Source organism: Asparagus officinalis, chromosome 4, assembly GCF_001876935.1.
Source record: "Asparagus officinalis chromosome 4, Aspof.V1, whole genome shotgun sequence".
Classification (NCBI taxonomy): Eukaryota; Viridiplantae; Streptophyta; class Magnoliopsida; order Asparagales; family Asparagaceae; genus Asparagus; species Asparagus officinalis.
This window is the reverse complement of record NC_033797.1, coordinates 128,679,973-128,707,633: the sequence shown is the minus strand read 5'-3', so window position 1 is coordinate 128,707,633 and position 27,661 is coordinate 128,679,973. Positions and strand designations below refer to the sequence as shown.

The following is a 27,661-nucleotide window of genomic DNA, read 5'->3' as shown; positions in this document are numbered from 1 at the left end:
CATTTGCTAGTGGAAGTTAGCTTGGTCAAAATCTTGATGATCGTTTTGTTGAAGGCTTCAGCCAAACCATTCGCCGAAGGGTTGTAGGCCGTGAAAGAGAGATTCTGTATTCGGAATTTGTCATAAAACCTGGTGAATGCATGGATAACGAATTGTGTACCGTTGTCATGAATAATACGCCGGGGGTACGCCGTATCGGTATATGATATGGTGTTTGATAAATTTGATCACGTCATTAGTCTTGACCTCTCTTAAGGGGACGACTTCGGCCCACTTAGAGAAGTAATCGGTGATCGCGAGGATGAAGCGATGGCCTTTTGCCAATGGTGGAGATATTGGTCCGACTATGTCCATCCCTCATGCTTCAAAGGGCCAAGATGCCCTCGTCGGATGCAGATCTTCAGGAGGTTAGTACATGTAGTTAGCGTGGATTTGGCATTCGTAGCAGCGCTTCGCATAAGCGACTGCGTCGATAACCATCCCAGACCAAAAGTAGCCTATCCTCCGCAGGCGATCCCAAAGCTTGGGTTCAGGCTGATGAGCCCCGCACGCGCCGTCATGGGCTTCGCGTAGGGCCTCTTGCGCCTCTGCCTTTGAAAGACATCGAAGCAACAAGCCGTCGTATGACCTCCGATATAGCGTCTTAGTGGTTGAATCATAGTAGAACCTCGAGGCACGTCGTCGGATAGACTCTCGTTCCCTTGCGTCTTTGGGTAACATGCCGTATAGGATGTAATCGATGATCGGGAGATGCCAGTCTTCCTAATCAGGCTGATCCAGGGTTTGATGGGTGGCGTTCTCCTCTGGGACGTCTTTTAGTCGAAAGAGTTTTCGGCTGGCGACTGTGACCCGTTGGGTCGTTCCCAAAGGCTGGGCCAAGTTAGCCGCCAAGGATGCAAGAGCGTCTGCGTGCGTGTGCTTGGAACGGAGCACGTGCTCAATGCATAAATTCTTGAACGACTCCACTAGTTTGATAGCCGCTTTGTGGAGCGGGATGAGATCGACGTTCCTGACTTCGTATTCGCCAGTCATTTGCTTAACGATGAGTTGGGAGTCGCCGTAAGCCTTCAGATGCTTTATCCCTAATTCTCTGGCCAACTCGAGCCCTATGAGTAACGCGTTGTACTCAACCACGTTGTTGGTGCACGGTTCTGTTAAAGAAAAGGCCCGGGGTAACACGTGACCATGCGGAGAGGTGAGGACCACCCCCACTCCTGCAGCGATAGAGCCGCTTGCGCCCGCACGAGACGCGCCGTCGAAGAACATCTGCCACCCCTCTGGTGATGAAGTCACATTGGCTTCGGGGGGTTCATCTGGCAGATCTTCAAACAGGTCGGTCTTCGCCCCCAGCGGGTGACTAGCCATGAGATTGCAGATGGCCTGTCCCTTGACTGATTTTTGTGGCATGAAGTGGATATCATATTAAGAGAGCAGAAGTGCCCACCTGGCCAGGCACCAGTTTAACGCTGCAGGTTGTGTCATGAAGACCCGAATGGGGTTCATCCGGGAGATGACATGGATCGTTTGGCCAACTAGGTAGTGCCGCATCTTTTGGATGGTGAACACTAAGGCTAGGCATTCCTTCTCGACCATTGGGTATCGCTGTTCGGCGCCTTGCAAGGTTCTGCTCAGGTAGTAGATACCTTGCTCGTGGCCCGCATCGTCGTTTTGTGCCAAGAGGGCGCCCAGAGAATGTTCCATGGCCCGTATATATATGAGGAATGGCCTCCTTGAGATTGGCGCCGCAAGGACGGGCGGGTTTGAGAGATAAGCCTTGATTTTCTCAAAGGCCTGTTGGCAAGACTCGTCCCACACGAAGGATGTACCTTTCTTCATCAGCTTAGAGAAGGGTTGACATTTGCCCGAGAGATTTGAGATGAACCTTCGGATGTAAGCCAGTTGTCCTTAGAGGCCTCTTAGCTCTTTAAGATTTCGGGGGCGGTTGAAGCTCTTGAATAGCTCGCACTTTGTCTGGATCAATCCATATTCCTTTCGTCGTGATGACGAAACCGAGGAATTTACCGCTAGACATCCCCAAGAATGACTTAGTAGGATTCATCTTGAGTTGATGAGTCCTCATGAGTTCGAACATCGCCTTCAAGTCTTAGAGGTGGTCCTCCTTATGGTGACTCTTCACGACCAGGTCATCTACGTAGCATTCGACCGTCTTTCGCAGATGATCTCGGAAAATCATACTCATGGCGCGTTGGTAGGTTGCGCTAGCGTTTTTTAGTCCGAAGGGCATAACGGTGTAGCAGTACACCCCCATGGGGGTTCTGAATGAAGTGTGGTTCTCGTCCTCGGGGTGCATTTTGATTTGATTGTACCCCGAGAAACCATCCATGAAGGACATCCTCTCGAATCCGCACGTGTTGTCAATGATGACATCCGTGATGGGCAGGGAAAATTCGTCTTTAGGGCACGTAGTGTTAAGGTTCCTAAAGTCGATGCAGATACGAATCTTACCGTTTTTCTTCAGGACCGGAACAATATTGGCCACCCAGTCGGGGTGTTGTTCTTCCCTGATGAAACCGGACTCAATTAGTTTCTTCACTTCGACCTCAATTGCCTCCATGATCTGAGGGTAAAACCGCCTCTGCTGTTGCTTGACTGGTTTGGCGTCTGGGCTGATGTTGAGGCGATGCATGGCGATCCGCGGATCCAGACCGGGCATGTCCTCGTAATTCTAGGCGAAAACGTCAATGTATTCCCATATGAGGGCAATGAGGTCCTCTTTTTCCTGGGGAGGCAAACTGCCGCTGATGAATATAGGTTTGGGATTCGCCTCGCTACCCATGTTCACCTGGAGGATTTCGTCTTCGGTCGGTGGCTCACGTTGTTCAAAGCGATTGGTCCACTGGGCGTTAATATGGTGATCCCACGTCTCATCGTAAAGTGGAACTTGTCCATCCTCCGCCATTTCGGAGAGGTTTATTGTAGCCATGTTGACTGTAAGGCTATCGAACAGATCCCTCACGCTAACATCCGAGTCCCATGCCGAGATTGTTGATGATTGATCCCCCGAGCATGCATAGTCGGAATCCTCGTTGGCGTAAAAACACAAATCTGACGAGGAGGAGGAGTAGCCTAAGCCTCTCCGAGTCCTGTTGAAGTAATTTGAGGGTTTCCCCTTGGGTACGTAGGTGGGTCGGATGACTGTTCTGCGCCCTCAACCGTAATTCAAGCCCTCTAAACGAGTGAGGTCATACCCCATGTCGCTCATCATGCGCTTCGCAACATGACTGTATTACGAAAACTGGGGCGCCGGGTCCTCGTCCTCAGATTCATCCCATAGCGTGCGTAGGGGATGATCGATTCGACCGAAGATAATGTCTTTTCGATACCTATTCCGTGCTGGCACGACGAGCACAGCTTGTGATGATTTGATCGGCTGTGCCTTGGCGACGTATGACGAGCATACTGGCAAGTGCAGGGAAGGATCACCGTAGAGTTCTGACCATAGGTTATTAGGCGGATGTGGAACAATATGACAAATAAGCAAAGTTGGACTTCTCATTCATGATAACTTCCTCCGCCTGAACAGCATTTGTTACATTGTGACTCTCGTAACCGATTACAATTGACTCGAAGTCGTTCAGGATTAGGCTGTCGCCGTACTCGGGCTCGCTGTCTGCCTCGTTGCCACTCTCCGGCTCCTTCGCTGGCGGCACGTCGGGGTCCTGGTACAGCAGAGAATCTGTGAAGTAGTTTTCGACGCCTTTAAAGGGTTGTCTGTCGGCCACTATTGTCTTCACTCGCTCGTAATCGTCCACGTACTTCAGGCATTGGTGAAGGGTAGATGGGACTATTCGGTTGCCATGGATCCACGGGCGTCCTAAGAGCACGTTGTAGGAAGGCTCGGCATCGATGACGTAGCACGTTACCTCCATCTTCATGTTGCCTATTCGACATTTCAGGCGGATTTTGCCGAGCGGCCGAGTCCCTGTGGCGTTGAAGCCAAAGATGGTCGTCGTAGTCGAGGATAGGCGCTTTGGCGGTATCCCAAGTGTTTGATCAATTTCAAAGGTATGATACTCAACGCGGACCCTGGGTCGACCTGAATTCGATCTACCTTTGATGAACCAACGTACCACGTGAAGTATAATGGTCGTTCATGAGATGTGCTCTTGATGAGCATGTCTTCCGGAGTGAAGGTGATGCGCGGGACCCGTCTCTCGGACGTTTGGCAACACGTTGCACATCCCTGTTCAGAGTCCTCTTCCCTCAAGAAGTGGGTGGAGAAAACCTCCGAGTCGGCCAGCGCCTCTTGCAGAGCTTCCCTGGTAGGCCTGGATAGTCGTAGAAGATCATACATAGTGATTCTTGTAGGGATGCTTTTCAGCTACTTGAGTATATTGAACTGGAAATGCTGGCGGCTTGAGCCTAGTCCTTCTGGATTAGGAGGGGCTATTGCGACTGGCCTCATGGGAGGTCCTGCCGGATTCTCCACCCTCGCGGGATATTCCTTCGCGAATTCCTTCCCTGCTCTCGTGGCGAGGACAGTGGTTTCCTCTTCGGAGTCGGTCAGGGTGGTCATCGTTGTCTTTTCTCCACCTAGAATGGCGGAGATGACATTACAGTGTTTTCCTTTAGCCCCTTTCGAGGACTTTGTAGTCCACTGTTCGTCATTAATGAGGTCCGGATGGACCCACATCACCTGACCCGACGGCAGAATCTACGAAGCTAAACCCTTCTCCCACTGGTTGTGAGGGTCATCGTTGATGATCTTCAAGACGGCCTTGGGAATGGGAATTATCCTTGCCGGAGCTTGGACTTCCGGGAGATTTGTTCCAAAGCTCAAGGTGATCATATTCGTGATCACCTGCTTTTGAACTTTCTCCTTCTTCAGGACCCCCGCATCGTAGAGGGCTTGGAGTTTGTCCTTAAGGACGTAGCATTTGGTTGTGGTGTGGCCCAGGAATTTGTGGTAGGCACAGAACTCGGGTCATTGGTTTTGTCCGCCTCTTCAAGCTTGGTGGCTTCTGGCAACTTAATCCGCCCACTCTTGAGCAGAGTGTCGAATGTCGCCACCACCTGATCCTCTTTAAAATCATATTGCCGTGGGGGGCATGGTTCGAATTGCCTGGGTTTCGGCTTTTGAGCGGCCTTCGGCGCCGGGGTAGAGTCGACGGCCATGATCTCTTTTCCTCTAGACCGAGGGGGATTCTTTGGCGTGGCTGGTTCTGCAGCTCCCTTGTTGGGCTACGGTTCTTCGGCCTCTAGGCTTTTGATCATGTTTTCTACTTGCTCACCCTGGCAAACAAGCTCCTTCCACGTCTGGGTTTCCACCGCGCCTACTTTGGATAGGATGTGGATCGAGAGATTATTGCGGCACATCTCGATCAGTGTGGATTTGGAAACTTGGTCCCGACAGTGGACTGATCGGTTGCTGAACCTTTTCACGAAGTTGTTGACTGACTCCGACTTTCATTGCTTCTCGGCGAGGAGGGTGGCCATTGACACCTCCGTATCATCATCGAAGAAGCGGGCGAGGAAGAGCTTTTCAACGTCGGCCCATGCCTTAATAGAGCCGGGCTCTAGTTTGTGGAACCATTCAAAGGCCACCCCCTTGAGGGTACCTATGAATAGTCGAGTGAGGATGGCGTCGTTCCCCGTGAGGAATCCAGTCTGTGCCATGAAGTAGTAGATATGTTACGAGGGCGGACCCTTGCCATCAAACTGCACCAAACTAATCAGCTTGAACTTCGCCGGGTAGGGGACCGTATCCCATTCGACAGGGTAGGGTCGGACCACCCCCAGCTTGTTCATGTTCTGCTGAAGTTTGAGTGCGTTGAGTTGATTCTGGAACTCGTCGAACCTCTTGTCGCGGGTGCTACCCCCTGTGTGCGATGTTCCTATCGACGTCTTGGAAGAGTAATCAGATTGCGGATTACTATTATCTTCCGTCTCAGTCTCCGGACGATGAGGAGGTACCCACTCCTTATCCCCTGTTCGCCGGGGTACGTTACGCGGGGTTCTCTTCTTCTTCTTCTTCTTGTTCAAGAGTTGTTCCATCATCTCCCTCAGGAAATCTATGGTCGCCTGTTGCTCTTTGAGCTTCTGGGCGACCGTCTGGTCATGGGCGAGTTCGACCATGTGTACCCTTGCTCGCGCGTCTTGGCTTGAGCGTGAGGTTTGGGACGTGGCCGCCGCCGAGTGAGCCTCGTCTTCGCCGCAGGAAGGGGGGACTAAAGTGGAGTAATCGAACCCGATGCTTACCCCTCTATGACTGCGGGTGCGCTGGTATATACCCTCTTCTCGGTGTTGAGCGAACCGAGGGTTAGGTCTCAGGACAGAGTCCGAGTCTGGCGAGTCGGAGAGTATCGTCTTGCCCTTGTTCGTCATGTTAACTGTGGCAGACGGGAGCTCTAGGTCGTCGGCAGCGCATCCTTTTTAGTGACGACGCTTTCGACGGGAGGGCCTTGGTCGAGAGGACTGTTGAGAAAGTCTCTCAAACACTGAAGGTTTTGCCGTTCCAACGCATTGGCAGTCGGCGAGGACCGTGTAGATGAGCCTCTCATAGTGGCACTAAGGATTCGCCTCATGTATAGTGCGTTTGCGAGTTAAGTATTCCCGGAGGTCTTCTGTGGGCGGTTGGTGACAACCCCCAGCCTTAGAATGGTCGCTCAGGCGAGTGCACAAGAGATCTTTGGACGTGCTCTCTGGTGTGCGTTGAGTGGAACGTCTTGGTGCTGGAGCTGGGCGATCTCTCCTTGACCGGCGAGTTTTCGCGTTTGTGTGAACCCTAGCATGTAGGCAAGTTTCGACCCTTCATTTGAACGAGCGAGTTCATGAGGCGTCACCTACTTTTTCACGTTTATCCGCCAAAGGGTTATGGTGAGGCTCACCAGCCTTCGAGGATTCGCCTATCCGGGTAGGCAAGCTTGCTGGAGGTGATTTATTCGCATCAGGGATGTGACCTGAGAAGCGAAGTCCTCCTGAGCGGGTGGCTCTGTCTCCCTCGGTCGGCGCTCCTAATTTGGAGAGCCACCCGACGTCGGGCAGCTTGCCTTCTCGCCTATCGTTTCTCGGGCCTGTACGATGATTCAGGCTATTTTAGGAAACAGAGGTTTGGGCCTTCTGTCTGACGAGTGTCCGCCGTCGCTGTTGGTTAGATCTTCCAGCGAGGAAAGCATTACCACGGGCTGTGGCAGTGCGGTTTGTGCTGGAGTGAACCGGCGCTTCCTCCAGGATAGGTGTCTGTGGGGGTCGCTTGGCGACCCATTTGGCAGACCCCTGCCCCTTGCTCTTGATCTCCGGCTTGGCCTTGATCGATTGTGAGGGAGCGGGTTCCTCTGACGAGACTCGGGGGAAACCCTTAGGCGCGGCGGCTTTGACCGTTTGAGGTCGGCCTTGGCGCACGACTCTGTGGCGTTTGCGGGACACATCGCCACCAGAGGAGGAAGAAGACAAGTACTCTTCATACTTGGCTTGGTCGAACTCAATCTCTAGGGACTCCACGGTCGTCCCAACAGCAACTTCATCGAATTGAGCCACCACCATTTTGTTTGATGAAACATATTCTCCCACTGTGGTCGCCATCTTCTGTAGGGTGTAAATTTGGATTTCTCGAAAACAGGGAGTTTCGTTTGTATTGATAAGAAAGCTTATTACAAACTAATGAATCAAAATTACAACAGAAGCAGAGGGAATGCCCTCTTTGTTTAGTGTGGGGACTTTAGGTGGCTATAGGATGCTTCGCTCGATGCTTGTGTCGAGTCTGCTTCCCTTGGACCGTTTGATCGAGGTTGCTGGAGAGCTTCAGTATGCAGTAGAAGCTCGAGTCGATGGAGTTCGGGTCTGCTTAGTTCGTCGACAATCAGAGCTCAGAACTAGGCAGCGGTGCTGTAATGCAAGGATTATGCGAACATCTTGGTCTCGATTATTCGATCCCCTTTTTCAGAGTTTTCCGACCTCCTTTTAAAGGTTGTTGGAAGAGGCTCTTAAATGAAAGAGAGACAGTTCTGCTATCCCCTGAATTACGGGATGTGACCATACATTGCTTCAGAGATATTCTACTGTTCACCTGCACCATGAGCGGTCCTTCGAGGAGCCGTGTTCTGTACCACGTTATGTAGGAATGGGAAAGCCCCTCCTCGTACGTGTGGCAACGACTGTTAGGTACTCGAGCGGACCTGACCAACTCACTGAACGTCGGCGGCTCTCGCTTCTTGCTTGGACAAGTGAGGTAAGTCGTATTTATGAGGGTGCAGGTTGATTTGGCGTTTTTTCCGATCACTTGTACCGTGAGCGGCCATTCGGCGGGCCTGGAGTGTTGTCTTCTCTCTTCAGGCCGAGAGAGGTGGGAAAGCGGGTTCCCGGTACTCAAGTGGGTATGGGCAGCTTCGCCGAATGCCGGCGGATCCGGCTCCTGACTCGGACAGCCGAAGTGAGCTGCATTTATGAATGTTCAGGTCGACTCGACACCTGCCCAATCGTTCGTACTGTGAGCGGCCACTTGACGGTCTTGGGGTACTGTGCCCTCTCCCTTCGGGTCGAGAGGAGTGGGAAAGCCCATCCCAGCACGTGGGGTAGCAGATACCTGGCCGTGTTGGCGGTCTCGAGGTCTGCTGGCGGATTTGCATACAGACCCGGTTGGGCGAGTTGTGATAAATGGTGAATTCGCGTGGCTTTGGGTGACTTCTCCTTACAGGCGGATTTCTTGCAAGTTCACGGAGGTATTTTTTGTCGTCTACAATGATTTTAACATTTTGTCTTCTAGAGAAATAATGATGTTTAAAGCCTTAAATATTAATGATTTAAGATTAATTAGTCATTTGAATGTATAATTTCAAAATACTAATGATGTAAGGGACAAATACGAAAAAAACCTATTATTATTAATAAAAAATAAATTCTTGAATTCATTAAGGAAAATGGTAGGTTTTATCTAGTTATTTAGGATTTTGTTGAATTATAAAAAAAATTACTTCCACCTGTTGTTTACCTCCACCTATTGTTTAGCTGGCGATCGAGTATTATAGATATTCAAAAATATTTTTCTAGAATTTTCTAAGGTAGAATTCACAAATTCAATCAAGAAAGAAAATATAATTAATTTTAATATCTAATGTTGTACTCTTTTTACATCTTCTCAACTACTAATTGATCTGTCAAAATGATTACTCGCTTGTTTCAAAAAATTATAAAATATAGTATGAGAATGATTTGTACATATTATATACTCATATTGATTGTATTTTAACAAAATAATTCATATCTATCCAATGTCAAACAACATCTAAAAATTTAGCTTAAGGAGTTAGAAAAATACAATATCTACAATACTCATATCCAAGTTACGATCTTCATAAACTTATAAAAATGTGAGCAATATAAAATAACAACTTAATTTACTTTGTCAAATAATTTATTACGAATCATGAAAAACAAGGGGAATCAGAAGGATCATATACCCATCCCAAATAAATATTAAAATTCTCTTAGAGATTCTTATAGCAAAAGATTTTTAGAGTTTATGTGTAGGATAAATTTAAGGACAAATAACCAAAACCAGTTCATTGAGTGATAGACTTGCTATAAACTTGACTCTTATAAAATTAATATCACATATATCTTAAGTTGTGTTTTTGTTTAAGAGTTAATTTTAGAAAACCCTCCCTCAACTATGGAGGGCATAGCAACCCCACTCCCCCCAACCCCCCTCACTCCCAGCAAAACTATTTAAGACTGAGTAAATCTCCACCAAATTTTGAGTGCTTTGTAGATAATCTATCTCAACTTAAAAAATTGATTTAACCTAGTGAACTTTTCTCACTTAAACCTGTTATGGTAATTTATCATCTAAAGATAAAGATGTCGAGAGATTATATTCATAGGCTTAAAGAGGGCGTGATCCAAACCAACTTAGAGGCCCAAAAGCCCAGCCAAGGTCAAGTCTATCGACCAGCCGAGCAGACAAGCCATCTTTCGACCAAGGGTCATCATGACCGACTCGAACTACGGGATCAGTCGGTCCCTCATAATTAAGACGACTCCTCGAGCAGACGTCTCGACCATACACTCGACCCAAAGCTCACTCGACCATCGGGTCGACAAATCATAATGATGACTCGCAGATCAACCCGCCTCGACTAAAGGGATAAGATCCGACCAAGCTCACTTCAGATGTTAATCGACACCACAACATTCATCAGTCCCATCGAGATCTCTGCTCTGACAAATCCCATGCATAAGCCGCTTATTCTCCTCACAAGTTATTTCCCAGAGATCGCCATGATGCTCTCCTGGGCTCGAATGGTTTCCCCTCCAATCACCAGCTGCTATTTGGAGGGGGAAGGACAAGCAAGTAGCTGGCCTATACTCTGCCCTACTTCATCTGTCAAATCTAGGGTACTGAAAAGATATTTCTCTCCAGTACTCGAATGACTTCCCTTCTAATCGCCAGCCGACATCTGAAAGGAGAAGGATGACTCAGCAGCGTGTCTGGTCACCTCTCAACCGCCTCCTGTGCATAGTCAAAGCCAAGAGTCAAACTCTCAGAGGCAAGAGTCTATAAAAGGAGGGAAAGAAGGTAAAATAGGAGGATTCTTTTTTGCTATTTCTTCATAAAAGCTCTGAATTTATCTTTGCTAAAAAGGACCTTAATGGCCCAGGGACTCTCCCTCAAATCTCACTCAAAATCACTAGCTGACTTGACCGTCAGAGGTACCACAGGGAAAATGAGCCCCGCCCTCCTACGGGTTTCTTCTTGTTTGTGCAAAAGGATCATGAATTCCAGTCTAAGGATCGGGCATAAAATCGGAGGAGGAGTCGACCCCATCTCTCATCCTCTCCCTCTTCACCATCAGCGCAGAGACCAGAACTGCAACCCCATCGATTATGTGTTCACAGATATTAATAGTTTAGCGCCCACCGTGAGGCCTACTTTCTTTTCTGAGAAGAAATGGCCAACTCTAAACAGGGGCCTGATCCTGTCCATTCTTTAAAAACACTGGAATTACACCATTCAAGCTAAACAAAGTCTGGAATTGCATCATTCAAGCTAAGGAGGATTAGCCTATGGCTATGAGGAGCCAACATAGGCGTAGCTCTCAAGGGCTCCAATAGCTTTCTGGGGAGTATTTGCCAAGTGGAACCCCGAAAGCCCTCCTAGAAAAGACATACCACTATGGTATTTGTCTGGCTTGAGGATGAAACACAGGCTTCTTATCGCCGCCACAGATAAAACCACTACCGCCTGGATAGCCAAGAAGCCTAGGGTTGGATCGCAAACAGAACCCTAAGGGTTATGATCAGATCAAGTATCACTCAAGCTCCTCATCCGCAATAGCTCACACGAGCAAAGAGTAGCGATTAAGTCTGTGGTCGAATCCTCGAACCATCATCACCTTCAAAGGAGAGTCCTTCCTCACCCAGGGTGAGATTGCAGGGAAAACTCGAGGGCTCACCAACTGGTCTTCTCAAGAAGATTAACAGCCTCAGCCCCCTACAGATGCTCATAACCGCCAGAGTCAAAGTAAGAACTGGTGGTCGAAGCATGCGACTTGCACTCCCCCTACAAGAAGGATCCTCTATTTATAGGATGGTCCGACCGTTGTAATTCTTGGAAACCCCAAGGGGAGGTCATGATCCCATCAAATTCCAGGTAACAAAGCTTTGGCGCTTGGGGTTCTCGCCAACAAGAAGCCCCAATCACAAAAGTTGCCTGGGACTCCCCCTATTGAGCATCATCCTCCAAAAGCTTAATCAGCAGGACTCTGGCCAAATGGCACAACTGGCGGTGAACAAACAAGATCTGTTGAAAATCCCCGTGTCCACCGTAGACCAGCAAGGACCTCAGCAAAAACTCAAAGTTCAGAAAGGTCCTTGGCTGATGAAATGGCAAATATGTCGACAGCTTAACGACATCTGAAGCCAAGCAGCTCACCCTTGAGAGGAAAAGTAACCCCCGATTCTGGACGTTCCTCAGTTTGGCAACAAAGACAGCCAATGAAGCAACAACTCGCTCTCATAAAAAAAAGAGAAGTCTGTACAAAGACGACACGAGACGACCTAGGAAGCTCCGTCTCAATGACCTTATCCCTAGCAGAAAGCCATATCCAAAATGCATTTGAGCAAAGAAACAAGATTTTGACATCACCCGAGCAATGAGTGTGAGTGAGCTGTACTCTATTATGTATAAATTTCAAACAATCAATGAAAATGTAAAAAAAAAAGAAAGACATTAAAGACCTAGTCATCTAGAAATGGCTCCTCAGTCGGTATCAAGTCCTTGGTACCTAATCTAGATAAAACCAAGGCACAATGACTCCTCAGTCGGTCACAAGATCCTAGCACCGCCTAAGGATAGGCCCAAGGTGCCACGACCCCTCAGTTGGTCATAAGGCCCTAGCGCTACCTCAGGATAGGCCCAAGGCACAATGACTCCTCAGTCAGTATCAAGACCTTGGTACCTAATCTGGATAAAACCAAGGCACAACAACTCCTCAGTCAGTATCAAAACCTTGGTATCTAGTCTGGATAAAACCAAGGCACAACGACTTCTCAGTCGGTACAAAGACCTTGGCTCTTCTTAAAGGTAAGTCCAATGCACAACATATGGTTCGATTCCGTCTACTCTCATCGACCATCATGGTCAAGCTCTTGGTACATTCTTAAGGTAAAACCAAGGCACAATGACTCCTCAGTTGGCACAAAGATCTTGGCTCTTCTTAAAGGTAAGCCCAAGGCATAATATATGGTTCGATTCCGTCTGCTCTCATCGACCATCATGGTCAAGCCCTTGGTACCTTCTCAGAGTAAAACCAAGGCACAACGACTTCTTAGTCGGCATAAAGCCCTTGGTACCTTCTCAGGGTAAAACCAAGGCATAACGACTACTCATTAGGCACAAAGACCTTGGCTCTTCTTAAAGGTAAGCCTAAGGCACAACATATGGTTTGATTTTGTCTACTCTCATCGACCATCATGGTCAAGCCTTTGGTACCTTCTTAGGGTAAAACCAAGGCATAACGACTCCTCAGTCGGTACAAAGACCTTGGCTCTTCTTAAAAGTAAGCTCAGGGCACAACATATGGTTTAATTCTGTCTGCTCTCATCGACCATCATGGTCAAGCCTTTGGTACCTAATCTGGATAAAACCAAGGCACAACAACTTCTTAGTCGGTATAACGACCTTGGTACCTAATCTGGATAAAACCAAGGCACAACGACTTCTTAGTCGGTACAAAGTCGTTGGCACCTAATCTGGATAAAACCAAGGCACAACGACTTCTTAATCGGCATAAAGCCCTTGGTACCTTCTCATGGTAAAACCAAGACACAATGACTTCTTAGTCGGCATAAAGCCCTTGCCACCTTCTCAGGGTAAAACCAAAGCGCAACGACTTTTTAGTCGGTATAAAGCCCTTGATACCTTCTCAGGGTAAAACCAAGGCACAATGACTTCTTAGTCAGCACAAAGTCCTTGGCTCCTAATCTGGATAAAAACAAGGCACAACGACTTCTTAGTCGGCACAAAGTCATTGGCTCCTAATCCGGATAAAAACAAGGCATAACGACTTATTAGTCGACGTCAAATCCTTAGTTCCTTATCAGAATAAGCCTAAGGCACAGCGCTAAGGATGACCTTAATAATTACCCCTCGACCAAATGGAGGAACAGAGACATCAGCACTTATCCCACATATGTTATCTAATCTACAAGGATCAACATTATTCTTGAGAAGAATGCGAAGTCACAACATGATCAACTAGTTCATCAAGCATTTACAGCTCTCAAAAGCAACAGACATGGGATCATTTCTCATTCAAAAAAGAGTTTCGTGCATTTTTTTACCAAAAGACCCAACATGGCTTATAAAAAAAGAAAAAAAGCAAACACTTAAAAACTCCTTCCTAAGGCTCAGAACCACCGCCCACAGAATCCTTCTGCATTCTCTTTAGAGGCCTCTTGGAAGAACTCGGCCCCTCCGAGTCAGCCCCTCTTTTACAGACCTCCATTAGTGGAGGAAGGACTGTCGCTTCGGAGTCGGAGGAAGATAAGGAGGACCCTCTCATCTCCGGAAACCCCTCTCCGTCCAGAGCTCTGGCTTCCCGAAGAATGAGGTGACACCGGAGCTTTTAAAGATCTCCGGTCTCAAGCTCACTAAGAGCCCTCGGCTCTAATACGTTCTCCTGCACTTCAGGCCAACCTGAGCAGGATAGCATGTTGTCGGAACAAAACACCTAGATGAAGGACCTCTTCCATTCTTTGTCCAGCTCTAGGAGGTCGGAGTCTAAGCGGAAATCGCCCTGACAATGGAAAGAATAGTAGGGGTCTCCCTCGGCAAACCCCACACTAATCGCGTGCCCCAACAAACTAATGCTGGGCACCACTTTTGCCTTGGAGTAGGTGTAAATAAATACCATCAAGATATAAATGGCATGCGGGTGAAATTGATAAGGGGAAACCCCCAAAGCTGCAAAAACTTCCCTTACGAAGGGATGCAGCAGCAGGAGTAATCCACACTGCAGATGCGCCAGATAGAGAGGCACCTGATCCTCGTCGTGCATATGCACCAAAGTAAAACTGTTTGGTTCCCCTATGGTCATCACTCGAGAAATGTCGTACTCGTCATGCAACCAAATTGCCTCGTCCAAAGTCATTTTCGACCTAGACAGGAACAAGACCATAAGTTTCTTCTCATGGTCATTTTGAGGAAATGCCATAGTAAAAATCTCTTAAGGAGTCAAACGAAGAATCAACGAGGAGAAATGTTTCTGATGTAGAGTGTTCTTTTAAAACAACGCCAAGAATTATTTATAAGCCTCTGACGAAGCATGCAGAATCAAGAGGCACAATCCTGGAGCAACTAAGGAAGATCTGCTTTGAAAATCGGAAACGAATCGTTCAAAAATGCCAACCACCACTTGTAACTCACGCCAATCAATTGGCAAGTAAAGGCACCATTCACTCTACCCACGACGTCTCGTTTCCTCTAAAAAAGTGATTCCCGATACCTACCACATCAACATACAGAAGACTGGCAGTTAGCAAGTTCTACGCTACGTCTCCAGCTACGATCAACTGGCTAACAAATCTCAACACCCTATGCAAACTCATATCTATTTCACTCGGACCTGACTAAAGCCAGGTCCAAATGAAAGTGGCTAACTGTTATGATAATTTACCATCTAAAAATAAAGATATCGAGAGATTGTTTCCATAGTCTTAAAGAGGGCGTGGTCCAAACCAACTTAGAGGTCCAAAAGCCCAGCAAAGGTCAAGTCTATCGGCCAGCCGAGCAGACGAGCCATCTTTCGATCAAGGGTCATCATGACCGACTCGAAGTGCGGGATCAGTCGGTCCCTCGTAATTAAGATGACTCCTCGAGCCGACGTCTCGACCATACACTCGACCCAAAGCTCACTCGAGTATCGGGTTAGCAAATCATAATGATGACTCGCAGATTAACCCGTCTCGACTAAAGGGATAAGATCCGACCAAGCTTACTTTAGATGTCAATCGACACAACATCATTGATCAGTCCTATCGAGATCTCCGCTCTGATAAATCCCATGCATAAGCCGCTTATTCTCCTCACAAGTCATTTCCCAGAGATCACCATGATGCTCTCCTGGGCTCGAGTGGTTTCCCCTCCAATAACCAGCCGCTATCTGGAGGGGGAAGGATGACCAAGTAGCTGGCCTATACTCTGCCCTACTTCATATGTCAAATCTAGGGTACTGAGAAGATATTTCTCTCCAGTACTCGAATGATTTCCCTTCCAATCACCAGCTAACTTCTGAAAGGAGAAGGATGACTCAGCAGCGTGTCTGGTCACCCCTTAACTGCCTCATGTGCATAGTCAAAGCTAAGAGTCAAACTCTCAGAGGCAAGGAGCTATAAAAGGAGGGAAAGAAGGTAAAAGAGGAGGATTCTTTTCTGCTATTTCTTCATAAAAGCTCTGAATTTATCTTTGCTAAAAAGTACCTCAATGGCCCAGGGGACTCTCCCTCAAATCCCACTCAAAATCACCAGCTGACTTGACCGTCGGAGGTACCACGGGGGAAATGATCCCCGCCCTTCCATGGGTTTCTTCTTGTTTGTGTAGAAGGATTAGGAATTCTAGTCTAAGGACCGAGCATAAAGTCAGAGGAGGAGTCGGCTCCATCTCTCACCCTCTCCCTCTTCATCACCAGCATGGAGACCAGAACCACTACCCCATCGACTGTGTGTTCATGGATATCAACAAAACCTAACCTCTAAAAACTAACATCATTGAGTCTTATCTATTATGTGATAAGTACTTGACTTGAAAAGACCAAAATATCAATCAATCATAAAAGAATTGCCTTGGCTTTTGCCAGATAAAAGAGGTGATATAGAGGAAAAAAGAATTGTAAATTAGTTGTGATCCTTTTATCATCAATTGAGGATTTCTTTTTAATTAAAATTGCTTTCTTTAAGAGGGTATTTTGTCCAAATCACATATTGAAGTAACTACCTTAATGGGGTTTGTTGATAGAAGTGTAAACGATTAGGGAAGTTTTTATGAGATATGCTATAGTTGAGAGGTGTTTTCTAAAATTACACCAAAGTTGAGAGGGGTTATCTATAACACCCAACATAATAAGGGGGTTTTGTCAAATTGAATCAGTTAAGTGAGTTTTTTAAGACAATCCCCATAGTTAAGAGGGTTTTTAAAAAACTAACATTTCTTTTAAATATGACTTATTTATAATTTATCCCTCAAAATTTTAATAATTTAATATTAGTCCATAAAATTTTGAGCAATTTCAAAATTTTGTGAGAATAACATAGAATCATTGGATATTTAAAATCAAGAAACTAATATCTAAATAATATTTACATATTTGCTCTTATAGGCATTCTATTAAATATCGACCAATATATTGCTATATTGGCTAATATATCGGGTTAAATACTTTATCTTAGTTATATTTTATATTATTTTCTTTTGTTTGTTGATCTTTTTGATATATCGATCGTTATTGAAAATATGGTCGATATATCCCTTTGAAGATATCGAGAAAATTATGTTATTTTTAATTTAATTGTGAGTTGGGGTTTGGATCATGTTTGGGAAACAAAATCGAAACCTGCAAAACCCACAAAGCCCACAATTCTTCTCCTAAATCTCTCCACTTTAGGCTCTCCCAAATCTTAAGCATATATATTGATGCAAATTTTTATATTTAAAATTCATTAACATGTTAGATTATATATTATAATGTCATGTTATGTATGAATATTATCTCATATGATGCCTAGAATTACATACATATCCCTGATTTTTGCAACACGACATCTTGGATTTATTTCTTCAATATTTATTAATATCCAACACTTTGTAGTAGTCATTCAATCATCTTCTAAAGTTTTCTAAGCGTAGTATATAATTTTAGGAAATAATTAAAAATCTTGAGACTCATTCAAAATATGATGCTTTAATTTTTCCAAGCTCCTCTACTATATAAATATAAGCTAACTATCTGACCTCATATTGTATGATACATATTATTTATTAATGGGATGATATACTATTGTTTGTGGGTAACAAAGGTTTCAAATTTTTTGTAGGCTTAACTGAACTTTAAATACCTTGTAGTTTATCAAAATTATACTTATATACCTCCATTTTGTATCTTGCTGCACTTTTTTTTTTAAAATTTTAGATAACGAATCTTGATACACTTAAATATCCTAATATTTCTAAAATTTAATGTTTGTACTTTATGTCTTGTTACCTAAACATAAGAATGCTCTTTGTAATTTTCCTATATGGGTTTTATGGTATAATTTAGGACAATTCTATGTTTTCTAATCTTTTCATAAATACTTTATTGACATGCAATTATCAATTAATATATTATTATTCATTACTAATAATTAATATGATGTAGAGTTTTATAACAATGTTGGAAGTTCTAGGGACCAAATTATGCAAACTTAAAGTGATATATAACATAATTAATTGAGAATAATAATCAATTTAGTTTAGTTAGCAATAGAATATAATATCAAAAGAGAATAGGGGTAATATAGTCTTTAGAAAGTTTTTCCACAACTCCTTCAATTATCAATTAATATATTATTATTCATTACTAATAATTAATATGATGTAGAGTTTTATAACAATGTTGGAAGTTCTAGGGACCAAATTATGCAAACTTAAAGTGATATATAACATAATTAATTGAGAATAATAATCAATTTAGTTTAGTTAGCAATAGAATATAATATCAAAAGAGAATAGGGGTAATATAGTCTTTAGAAAGTTTTTTCACAACTCCCTCTTTTAAAGGGAGTATGAAGTATGATATGATTAGTATTTGAATTTTAAGAATATTTTTGTTTATTAAAAGATTTTCTCAAACTCATGCTTTCTATGATTTCATATACTATTGGCTTTTTCATATAAAACATATGAAGATTCACCATATATAACGTTATGTTGCAATTTCTGTCAGGATGAAAGCATAAAAATGCCTCGTTTTTCTTTCCGGTGGAACCGAGTAAATCTATATCAGCATAAAGGCTAAAGATAGATTTTTTTTTGCTTGAAATTGATGTGATATAGCAGATATGGCTTTAGACTTCCTTTTGGTTGTTGATATCTGAATGATTTATGTTTCTGCTTTCACCTTCATACTTGAACATTATGTTTTTTCATGTCGGAGATTGTGTTCGAATCTGTCTATTTAGGATGAGTAAAAATTTATTGAATAAATATATATGGATATCAGAGCCATTATTTAATTATTCAAGTTGATGCTAAGCAAAAGTGAATTTGGATCCTCTTAACTATTAAAAGATAGTGAGGAGACAATTACATTTGTTGATTCATCTAGTAGGTGGTTATGATTCATCCAAATCTAAGATTCACCATGCTCGTGCGATTTGCACTCATTTCTTATTTTACACTCAAAGACAATTCATAACCATCCATTAAACAAGTTGACAGTTACAATATTGTAGTAGTTCCTCCATTTTTTTGAGCAGAGAGGATCCGAATCCAAAACATGCTTACCGCAATTTATGTACACAACAAACATCCTCTCTGTTTCCGTGCATGTTTTTTTCCTTCCTCAGTCCGAAATTTTTCATTTTCAAGTTTCATCACATTTTCTAGTTTTGAGTTCCACGAGTCTTTCTAAGGAAAAAGAAAAGGGTTATTTGCACTCAAAATACCCTAAAGTTTAAATGATTTAGACTTTCATACTATATGATTTTTATTTTTTATTATTTTGTTGGTGCCCCAAACATACTCCTAAGTTTGGAGTTGTATTTTACCCTCCTAGCTTTAGTGCGATTAAAATGATTGACATATCTTCCTATGGCTTGTGTTCTAATGTATATTCATGGTGTTTTTTGGAATGAGCATGTGTTGCCGTGGAATAAATATGTTTAGTCAGCAGGCACCACAACAAAAGTTGCATGTATCCATATTTATTTTAAGGCACATATAAAAATGTTGTTTTAATTGCAAAGGATTAAATTGCAGCAACAAAAATAAAAATTGTCACAAGCCACAACGACACATATATATTTTTATTAAATGCAAAATAAAATAAAATTGAAAAAGGGCTAATAGCCTTACGTCGATTGTGTGAGGACACATTGATGGATTTAGGGCATGTTTGGCAACTACTTATTTTTTGAGTCCTTATAAGTTACTTATTACTTATTCTCAAAACTTTTCTTAAGTATGTAAGAAAATAAGAAAGTTATTCATAAACCACTTTAACTTATAAGGAGATATAAGTAATGTTGATGTTCGTGAACACACAGTTACTGGGGTGAATCATCATAGGCAATCTACTTTATTTGGTTGCGCATTGCTTGCTGATGAACAAGAAGAAACATTTGTTTGGTTGTTTCAGGAATGGTTAAACTGCATGCATGGAATTGAACCGGGTGCTATCATCACAGACCAAGACCGAGCAATGTGCAATGCCATTCATAAAGTCTTTCCACACACAAGGCATCGTTATTGTTATTGGCATCTGCAGCGACATATTGCCGATCATTTGCATACTTTGAATTCTGTTTATGGTGAAGAATTTCAAAAATATTGGGACTTGTGGTGTAATAGTAGTAACATTGAGAACTGTAATTTGCATTGGCTCGAGATGAAGGAGAAGTTTAAGCTAATAGAAGAAGAAGATGGATGGCTGCAAACTATGTACATGTATCGAGATCATTGGGTTCCATGCTTCTTAAAAGGCATTTTTTTTGCAGGAATGAGATCAACTCAAAGGAGTGAAAGCATCAACTCATTCTTTGATGGATATGTGAATTCACAAACACAGTTAAAAGAATTAGTAACTCAATATGAAAAGGTCGTGACACATCGACGATTGAGTGAAGCACATGAAGATTTTAGAACTCTTAATACAAAACCGCAGTTTCACCTTGGGCATCCAATTGAAAGACAAGCTGGAAGTAGTTATACCCGCACTATGTTTCATGTATTTCAGAATGAGATCAAAGGGTGTGGTGTTCTTGGCCTTCAAGAGGTGACTAAAGAAGAAAAGTTTGTTTTATGGCGAGTTGGTGACTTAGATGAAAGCAATGAAAAGTGGAGGTTTGTTACTTATGATGAATGTAGAGAATTACAGTATAGCTGCAGCTGTGGTATGTTTGAGAATAGTGGTGTTTTATGCAAACATATATTGTACACTCTAATGTTCAACAGACAATGTTGTTCATTGCCCAGTGTATATATTGTACACCGTTGGACTATAGATGCTCGACATCGTAACATAGGAGTTAGTAATGTTGTGTTTGGCAAAAACATTGCAGGCGGTGTAGAAAAAATAAATCTGTTGAAAACTTGGGCTTTGAAAGCAAAAACCAACAATGCACTGGAGCTTGCCTTTGAGTCAGATAAGAGAATGCATGAGCTTGATTCTTTGTTAACAAGTTTCATAGAGAGGGTTGAAGAAGAAGTCAGAGGGTGTCAAGCAATAGATGCTGGTAGCAGCCACATTCCGGACTCGGATATTCCACAGATACCTACTTCAGATACAATCCAACATATTCCACAAATTACAGTTCGTGACCCGGAAAAGCAAGCAAGAACCAAAGGTCGTCCACGCAATGCTACAAGAATTAAATCAACTTTAGAACAAGCACAAGAAAAGAAAGAGAGGCAAAAGCGTACATGTAGTAGATGTGGACAACTTGGGCATTATAGGACTAGCTGTACAGTTAACAAGCCCAGGTATGATTAATTACATTGACAAGTTAAAATATTTTATTACTTAAATCATGTTATTAATTTTATCTTTGATATTTTATGCAGCGAAACAGACAAACAAGACTAACAAAGTTTATGGCGATCACTTTTTAAGGATTGGTGAGGAAACTTCATTTTGCCTTTGATTATATTGAAGTAATGCAATAGTTTCAAATCTGTTACAGTATTTGTTAAAAAAAAATTTTTGGTTGATGGCACTACAGCTTCTACAGGTTAAAAAAAGAAATATATGTTGATGGGTTTTGGATGAGGAAGTTATGATGAAGCTTCGAGAATTCAAAAGTTGTTGTATTAAGACTCTGTTAATTTCAAAAGTTGATGAAGCTTCTACAGTTTCTTGAGTTTTTATGCGATATGAGATGTTGTATTAAGACTCTGTTAATTTTGTGCTTTAGTACTGGGTATCATTTGTACTTGTGAACTGGTCTTGTGAACTGGTCTTGAGTTTTTATGTGATATGTGAACTGGTCTTGAGTTTTTATGTGATATGTGAACTGGTGCTTTAATTGTCTAATTTTGTATCCGAATATTTGTATCAATTAGACTCAATGGAACCGTTGAGGTGGGCGTCAGTGATTCAGTCTATGTAGCGCAAACTTCTCTAATAGTTGACGTGATCCACTTCGGCGCTAGAAACCTTGGGCGTGAAGTTAAGAGTAGAGACTGGTTATGCTTTCGGAATCATAATTAGTGTGAATGGTGGCAATTTATTGGTGGAAGTTTGCAATAGTTAGTCACTTAGCCTGCAACGAGGTTTTTTGGGTTTTCTTACGTTTTTTTGCTCAACGAAGGAGAAAGAGGAAGATGATTCATGAGTATTGTCCCAACTTTATGAGTTTTGTCCTAACTAGTAAGAAATCCAATTATTTCAAGTCATGATAGCAATCTCCATATAAAGAAAAGGTAAGTGCTGTTAGGATATGAAGTTTTAACTTTTAAACACAGGCACAATATGTACAACCTGTAATAACTGAACCATGCTGTTAGAAACATGTTCAATCAGAGTCTGTCAAAAGATTTATATACCACACAATTTATATACCACACAAACATGCTGACATGTGCAGAGAATCACAAACATAACAACTGAACCATGCTGACAGTCGTTTACAATAGGATACTTGGATACATTAGTCATTCACTGATATGATGCTCAGTCATTTGACTATAACGCAAAGCAACAATATAAGTACAACGATACTTATAAATTTTAAATATAAAATTACACCACTCAACATTTTTTTCAAAACCTCAACATTTTTTTCCAGCCTTTCCAGCCTTTTTGTCATGTTCTTAGTATCACCCAGACTTCCAGCTGCCGCAGGGTGCCGTTGTTCGATCGCGGTCGCTTGAGATTTCGGTCGAAGAAGACATTGGTTGAGACTTGCAATAGAGAGAGATTTTATCTTGCTGATTGAAAATCAACGCCGACAAATTGAAAAAAGACGGCAGGCTACCAAGTAACGGAAAACGACGAGACTGGAGTGGACCAAGGGATGAAGTGCGCGTGTTTGGATAGTGGTTGATTAGCACCTAAACACCCTATCGTTTCCCTAATTTGCACTTGCATACCCTCACTTGTTTTTTTACAGCTCTTTTGAAAAGTTTCCAAAATTTTCTCCGAGTTTTTCCGCGTAACACGCTCACAAACTCATTTTGTAACCTTTGAACCATTAAATTTTGGAGAGGCATTAAGGACACACTCCCAACCACACCTCCAACCACACCTCCTCTCTTACTACTGCGCACTGGGACCACATGAGATTGAGATTTTATTTTAAAATCTCATGTGGTCCCAGTGCGCTGTAGCAAGAGAGGGGGTGTGGTTAGAGGTGTGGTTGGAGATGTGCCCCTATCATTTTCCTAAATTTTGTCAAATTTACTATTGAACTCATCACAATAGTACATTTAACGATGAATTCAACAAACATTAAAGGCTAAAATATTGTTCTAAAAAATATCTTATGAATGTTACATGAGAAAATTCGAGAAATGTACGATATTTGTATAACATAATATATTAAAGTGTAACTGTTAAAGCTTTAGGGTATATACGTGATACTAAAAACAAGCGAGGTATATAAATGCAAACTAGAGGAAACTACAGTGGTAATTAGCCCTTCAATAAGTACTCATAGACTACTTCTAGTCACTAGGCACTAGCTAACCTTTATTATAGAATTAGTTAAAAGAGCTTTATAAGCGAGTAATTTTTTTATTTTCGTTTTATTTTCCCTTAATTTCTAACATCAGTTACTTAAAAATGGATACAGGACAATTAATAAATTAGAATTAAGTTCAACAAAACATCATAAACATAAACCGTTCTCTAGTTCAAAGTACATAGTTCTGATAGAATGTTTAAATAATCAGCTGTAAGCGATAACAAAATGCATACAAGCATCCTTACCTCCAAAAAATTTGTAACAAATAATTTTACAAGATTAACAAGATCAACTGAATTAATGGTGCAAATTAGCCATACTGCACGCTCCGTGGTCGGCTGATATATGAGCTGCCAGTTAATAAAATGGCTGCATGAGTAGTTCTTGCATTTATTCGACCACGCACTGCGTCGTCCACCAAATCCAACCCCAGAGTTTTAACTGATTACAGAATCATAAAACTCAAATTCAATTTGCATCAGCAGATGGACCAAAATCCAGCTAGAGGTGTAGGAATACATGGAACCGTCTTGGGTCGGATGGAGCAGCTGCGATAAAATAATTTCAGTTTCATAAATTTGATAATTAACTGAAAAACCCCAAAAAATTAAAAAAAAAATTTATACACAATCAAAGGGCACCACAATCCAATATAAATTGTTCAAACACAAGTAGAAGAAGTAAGAAAAGACTCCCAGGGAACATTTTGGTTCAAGTAAATAAACACAAGCTTCCTGATTCTCATTTGTCGCCAAATTGCGTACTGTAAGATCCTCTTCATATAGAAGAAAAAATCCCAATATTATCAGTCGATACCAAGAAGGACAACCATCACGATTCATTAAACCAGTTATATCTTTGAGAAGAAGAAAAAATTAGGATAGTAGGAAAAACTAAACTAGAAAGAAAAAAAAGGAAAAAAACATTCATGAAAAGTAAATGACAGTTCACTCTTAACATATCAACAAAACATTAAAAATCCTTGAGAACAAACCCAAATGACGAACCTAGGTGTAAAATTTTGGTCCTATCCCATGGCCACATCTGCCAGAGAGAAGTGTGAATAACACTTGAATGAACTGTTTGAGCAAAAGAAAAGAAAAAATCGATGCAATTAATTCAACAAGCTTGGAAAACCTAAATGGGATCAAGTATACGAAAGCTAGATCCCGAGCTTAGGGCGTGTTTGGTTCAATTTCTACAAATTATAGGAAATGTTTTCCACCCAAAATATGATTTCATTGTGTTTCTTAAAAAAATTATAGAAAAAGTTTTGATAAGTCAAAAAGTACTACTTTTCTTGTTTTTTTTACTTTGCTTGTTTGGTTCAAAACAAGAAAATTGCCCATAACTTTATAGAAAATAGCAAGATTTCCTATAATTTGTAAAAATTGAACCAAACACCCCCTAAATATATAGAAAAGTGTCAATGTGGTATCAGATTTCTAGGTTATTTCTGCCCATTTTTAGAGAAAATTGATTTCTATAAATTTTGGTACTTTTTTGTACTTTACAAAAAAATTTGTGTAAATTTTTTTGAACCAAACACATTTTACGAAAATCTACAAAAATTTTTTAATTACATCTTGAGAAAAATTTTCTATAAAATTGTGCAGCCAAACACCCCCGTACCAAGCATAAATTTTGTGCTTGGTAATGATGTGTTATATTCCTATTCACTTATTCTAATTCTCAACCACTCCCCAACCCATGTGAATGTGGACCCTGATTTTAATGAGTAGAGGAGAATATGTCACCTCACTACTAAGCATAAAAACTTGTGCTTGGTACCAAGTATACCCATTCTCTCTCTCTCTCTCTCTCTATATATCTTAGTATTAAAAAATAGATGTGAAATTAGTTGCATATTAAAAATTTATGCACATGAAAACATATTTAGTGGATGATTGTTTAAAACTACATGTAATGTGCAGTTAGCATATGTTCTATGTGAAGAATGTATTTAATAAATGATTGTAAAATTGGTGAGTAAAAAATTACTTGGCCTTCAAATATTTTAACTCTTGTAGTTTCTTAATATGCATCACGTGCAACGCACGTATTGCATACTAGTATATATATATGTGTGTGTGTGTGTGTGTGTGTGTGTGTGTTTTATGTGTGTGTGTGCATGCATGTAATGATATTGAATTTTTGATACTAGTTAAAATAATTTTTTAGTATTTTAAAATATTTAATTATGATTTTTAAAAAAATATTTGTATTTTTCCCAAATTTCTAAAAAATTCTACGATTTAAAAGTCCAAATCTTATATTTATTTAAATAATTTTAATATTTATAAATTAATTTCGTGCGGAGAAAATTTCTAGAATTAATCTGTTGTGTTATCAATACTATTACGTATCATTTTAAATAATATGTTGTATTATTTCTACTATTACGTATCAACTATCGTATTAGCTTAACTGGTACATTTTATTATGTAGAAAGTTATCCTATAATTATTTAATTTTATATATAAGTAATTATATTTTTTATTAATTATTCTTGTTTAATTGTACAATTTCTTGTATTATTTTTACTGTTGCATATTATCAGTTGTCTTACTACAACTGGTACGTTTTGATGTGTAGTTAATTTTCACATAATTATTTAATATTTTTCATGATTATTATTATTTTTAATTAATTTTTAAAAACCCTAAATTCCCTTATATATATATATATATATATATATATAGAGAGAGAGAGAGAGAGAGAGAGAGAGAGAGAGATTAATGGGTATCCTTGTCATAGGAGGAGATTTCCTCCTTGACGCCTCTAAAATCACATGATTGAGCGACATTATGGATGATCCGCTCCGTTGAACTTGATCCTCTAAAATCACATGATTAACTAGTACTCAGCTCTTAAGCTTTTGACCAATAAGCCCGACTAAGGTAACTTGTCTCAGTCTAGATATTATACCTTGCTTCAACCTGGCCTAGTTCTATGAAAGCTCGTCTAGTTAAGGATGATTGAATTAAATCATATCATATCCTTATCCTTAACATTCCATGTTAAGGGATACTGATTAATAAGTAATCTTTTTAAGTTAGTGAGTACCGTAATAACCTCAATCAAGACACAAATCAGAGGTATCTTCCTCATCCAATGATGTTCGGCACCGTGGACTTACTTACAAGCGAAGTAATTACCATAACTACCATGTATGGCATATCCTTATAAATACGCTAGCCCTATTCTCAGGTAAGTGGATCCTTCATACCTATCATACTCTCTTTAAAAGCACGAGTTCGGAAAATCTTTTTTAGACAAATATACCCCTTTATAGTTTGAACTACCTTATCTATAATCAAATTCTAATTTTCAATGGTCAATATTACTCTTCACTATTTTGAATATTTTATTATATCTTAATCTATCCTAATCATAATCATATCTTATCCTAATCCTATGTAAACCATATTTAGCTTAATAATTTAAAAAAAACTAATATTAATAAAATATATAAAACATAAAAATGATATTAGTTTGTTAATATAAAGAAATTACAAGTAGATAACATGTTATAATACATGAAGTTTTGCAAAAAAACCATAAAAAGTTTTAAAATTGCAGAAAAGACCCTGAAAAGTTCAAAATTATAAAACTCATCCAAATGTCTCAAAACTTAAAATAAAAAACATGAAATCAAAAAATTAACATCAGTTTTTGCAAAGAATTTAAAATTTACAGTTAACACCTCAATGTCTAAAAAATTATAGAAACACCCTCAAAAGTTTAAATTACAAACAAGCACATTAAAATTTTAAAATTTTAAAACTTACAAACAACACAGATGAATTCAAGAGATTACCATGATACACCTAAAATTTTTGATATTTAAATTTAAAATTTTTAATTAACACCCTCAATATCTCAAAAATTATAGAAACACCTTTAAAAGTTCAAATTATAAAAAGCCACCTTAAAATTCTAAAATTTGTAAATAAAATAAGATGAATTCAAGATATTATTCGTAGACACCTAAAAATTAAAATTTGCCAAAATTGACATCAAAATTTTTAAAAAACTCCTTCAAAATTTAAAAATCGTAAAAAAAAACTTTAAATTTTCAAAAATTTTAACTAGCACACATCAAATTCATCGATTTGTAGACCGCTGAAATTTAATATTTTTAAAAATTAATCTATAGTTTTAATAATTACAAAAGACACCCTCAAAATTTTAGAGTTACAAGAAATATACTAACATTTAAAAAATTACCACCAACACATGAAACATAGAATTTACAACTACCAAA

At 40.9% G+C, this 27,661-nt stretch overlaps 1 protein-coding gene across 1 annotated transcript; it reads left to right on the top strand.

Annotated features, from left to right (window-relative positions):
• Positions 302–21,354, top strand: LOC109839285 (protein FAR1-RELATED SEQUENCE 5-like). Its single transcript, XM_020407714.1, has 4 exons — positions 302–407; positions 19,723–21,057; positions 21,167–21,193; positions 21,275–21,354. Exons 1-4 carry the CDS (start codon positions 302–304, stop codon positions 21,352–21,354), a joined length of 1,548 nt encoding a protein of 515 aa, XP_020263303.1.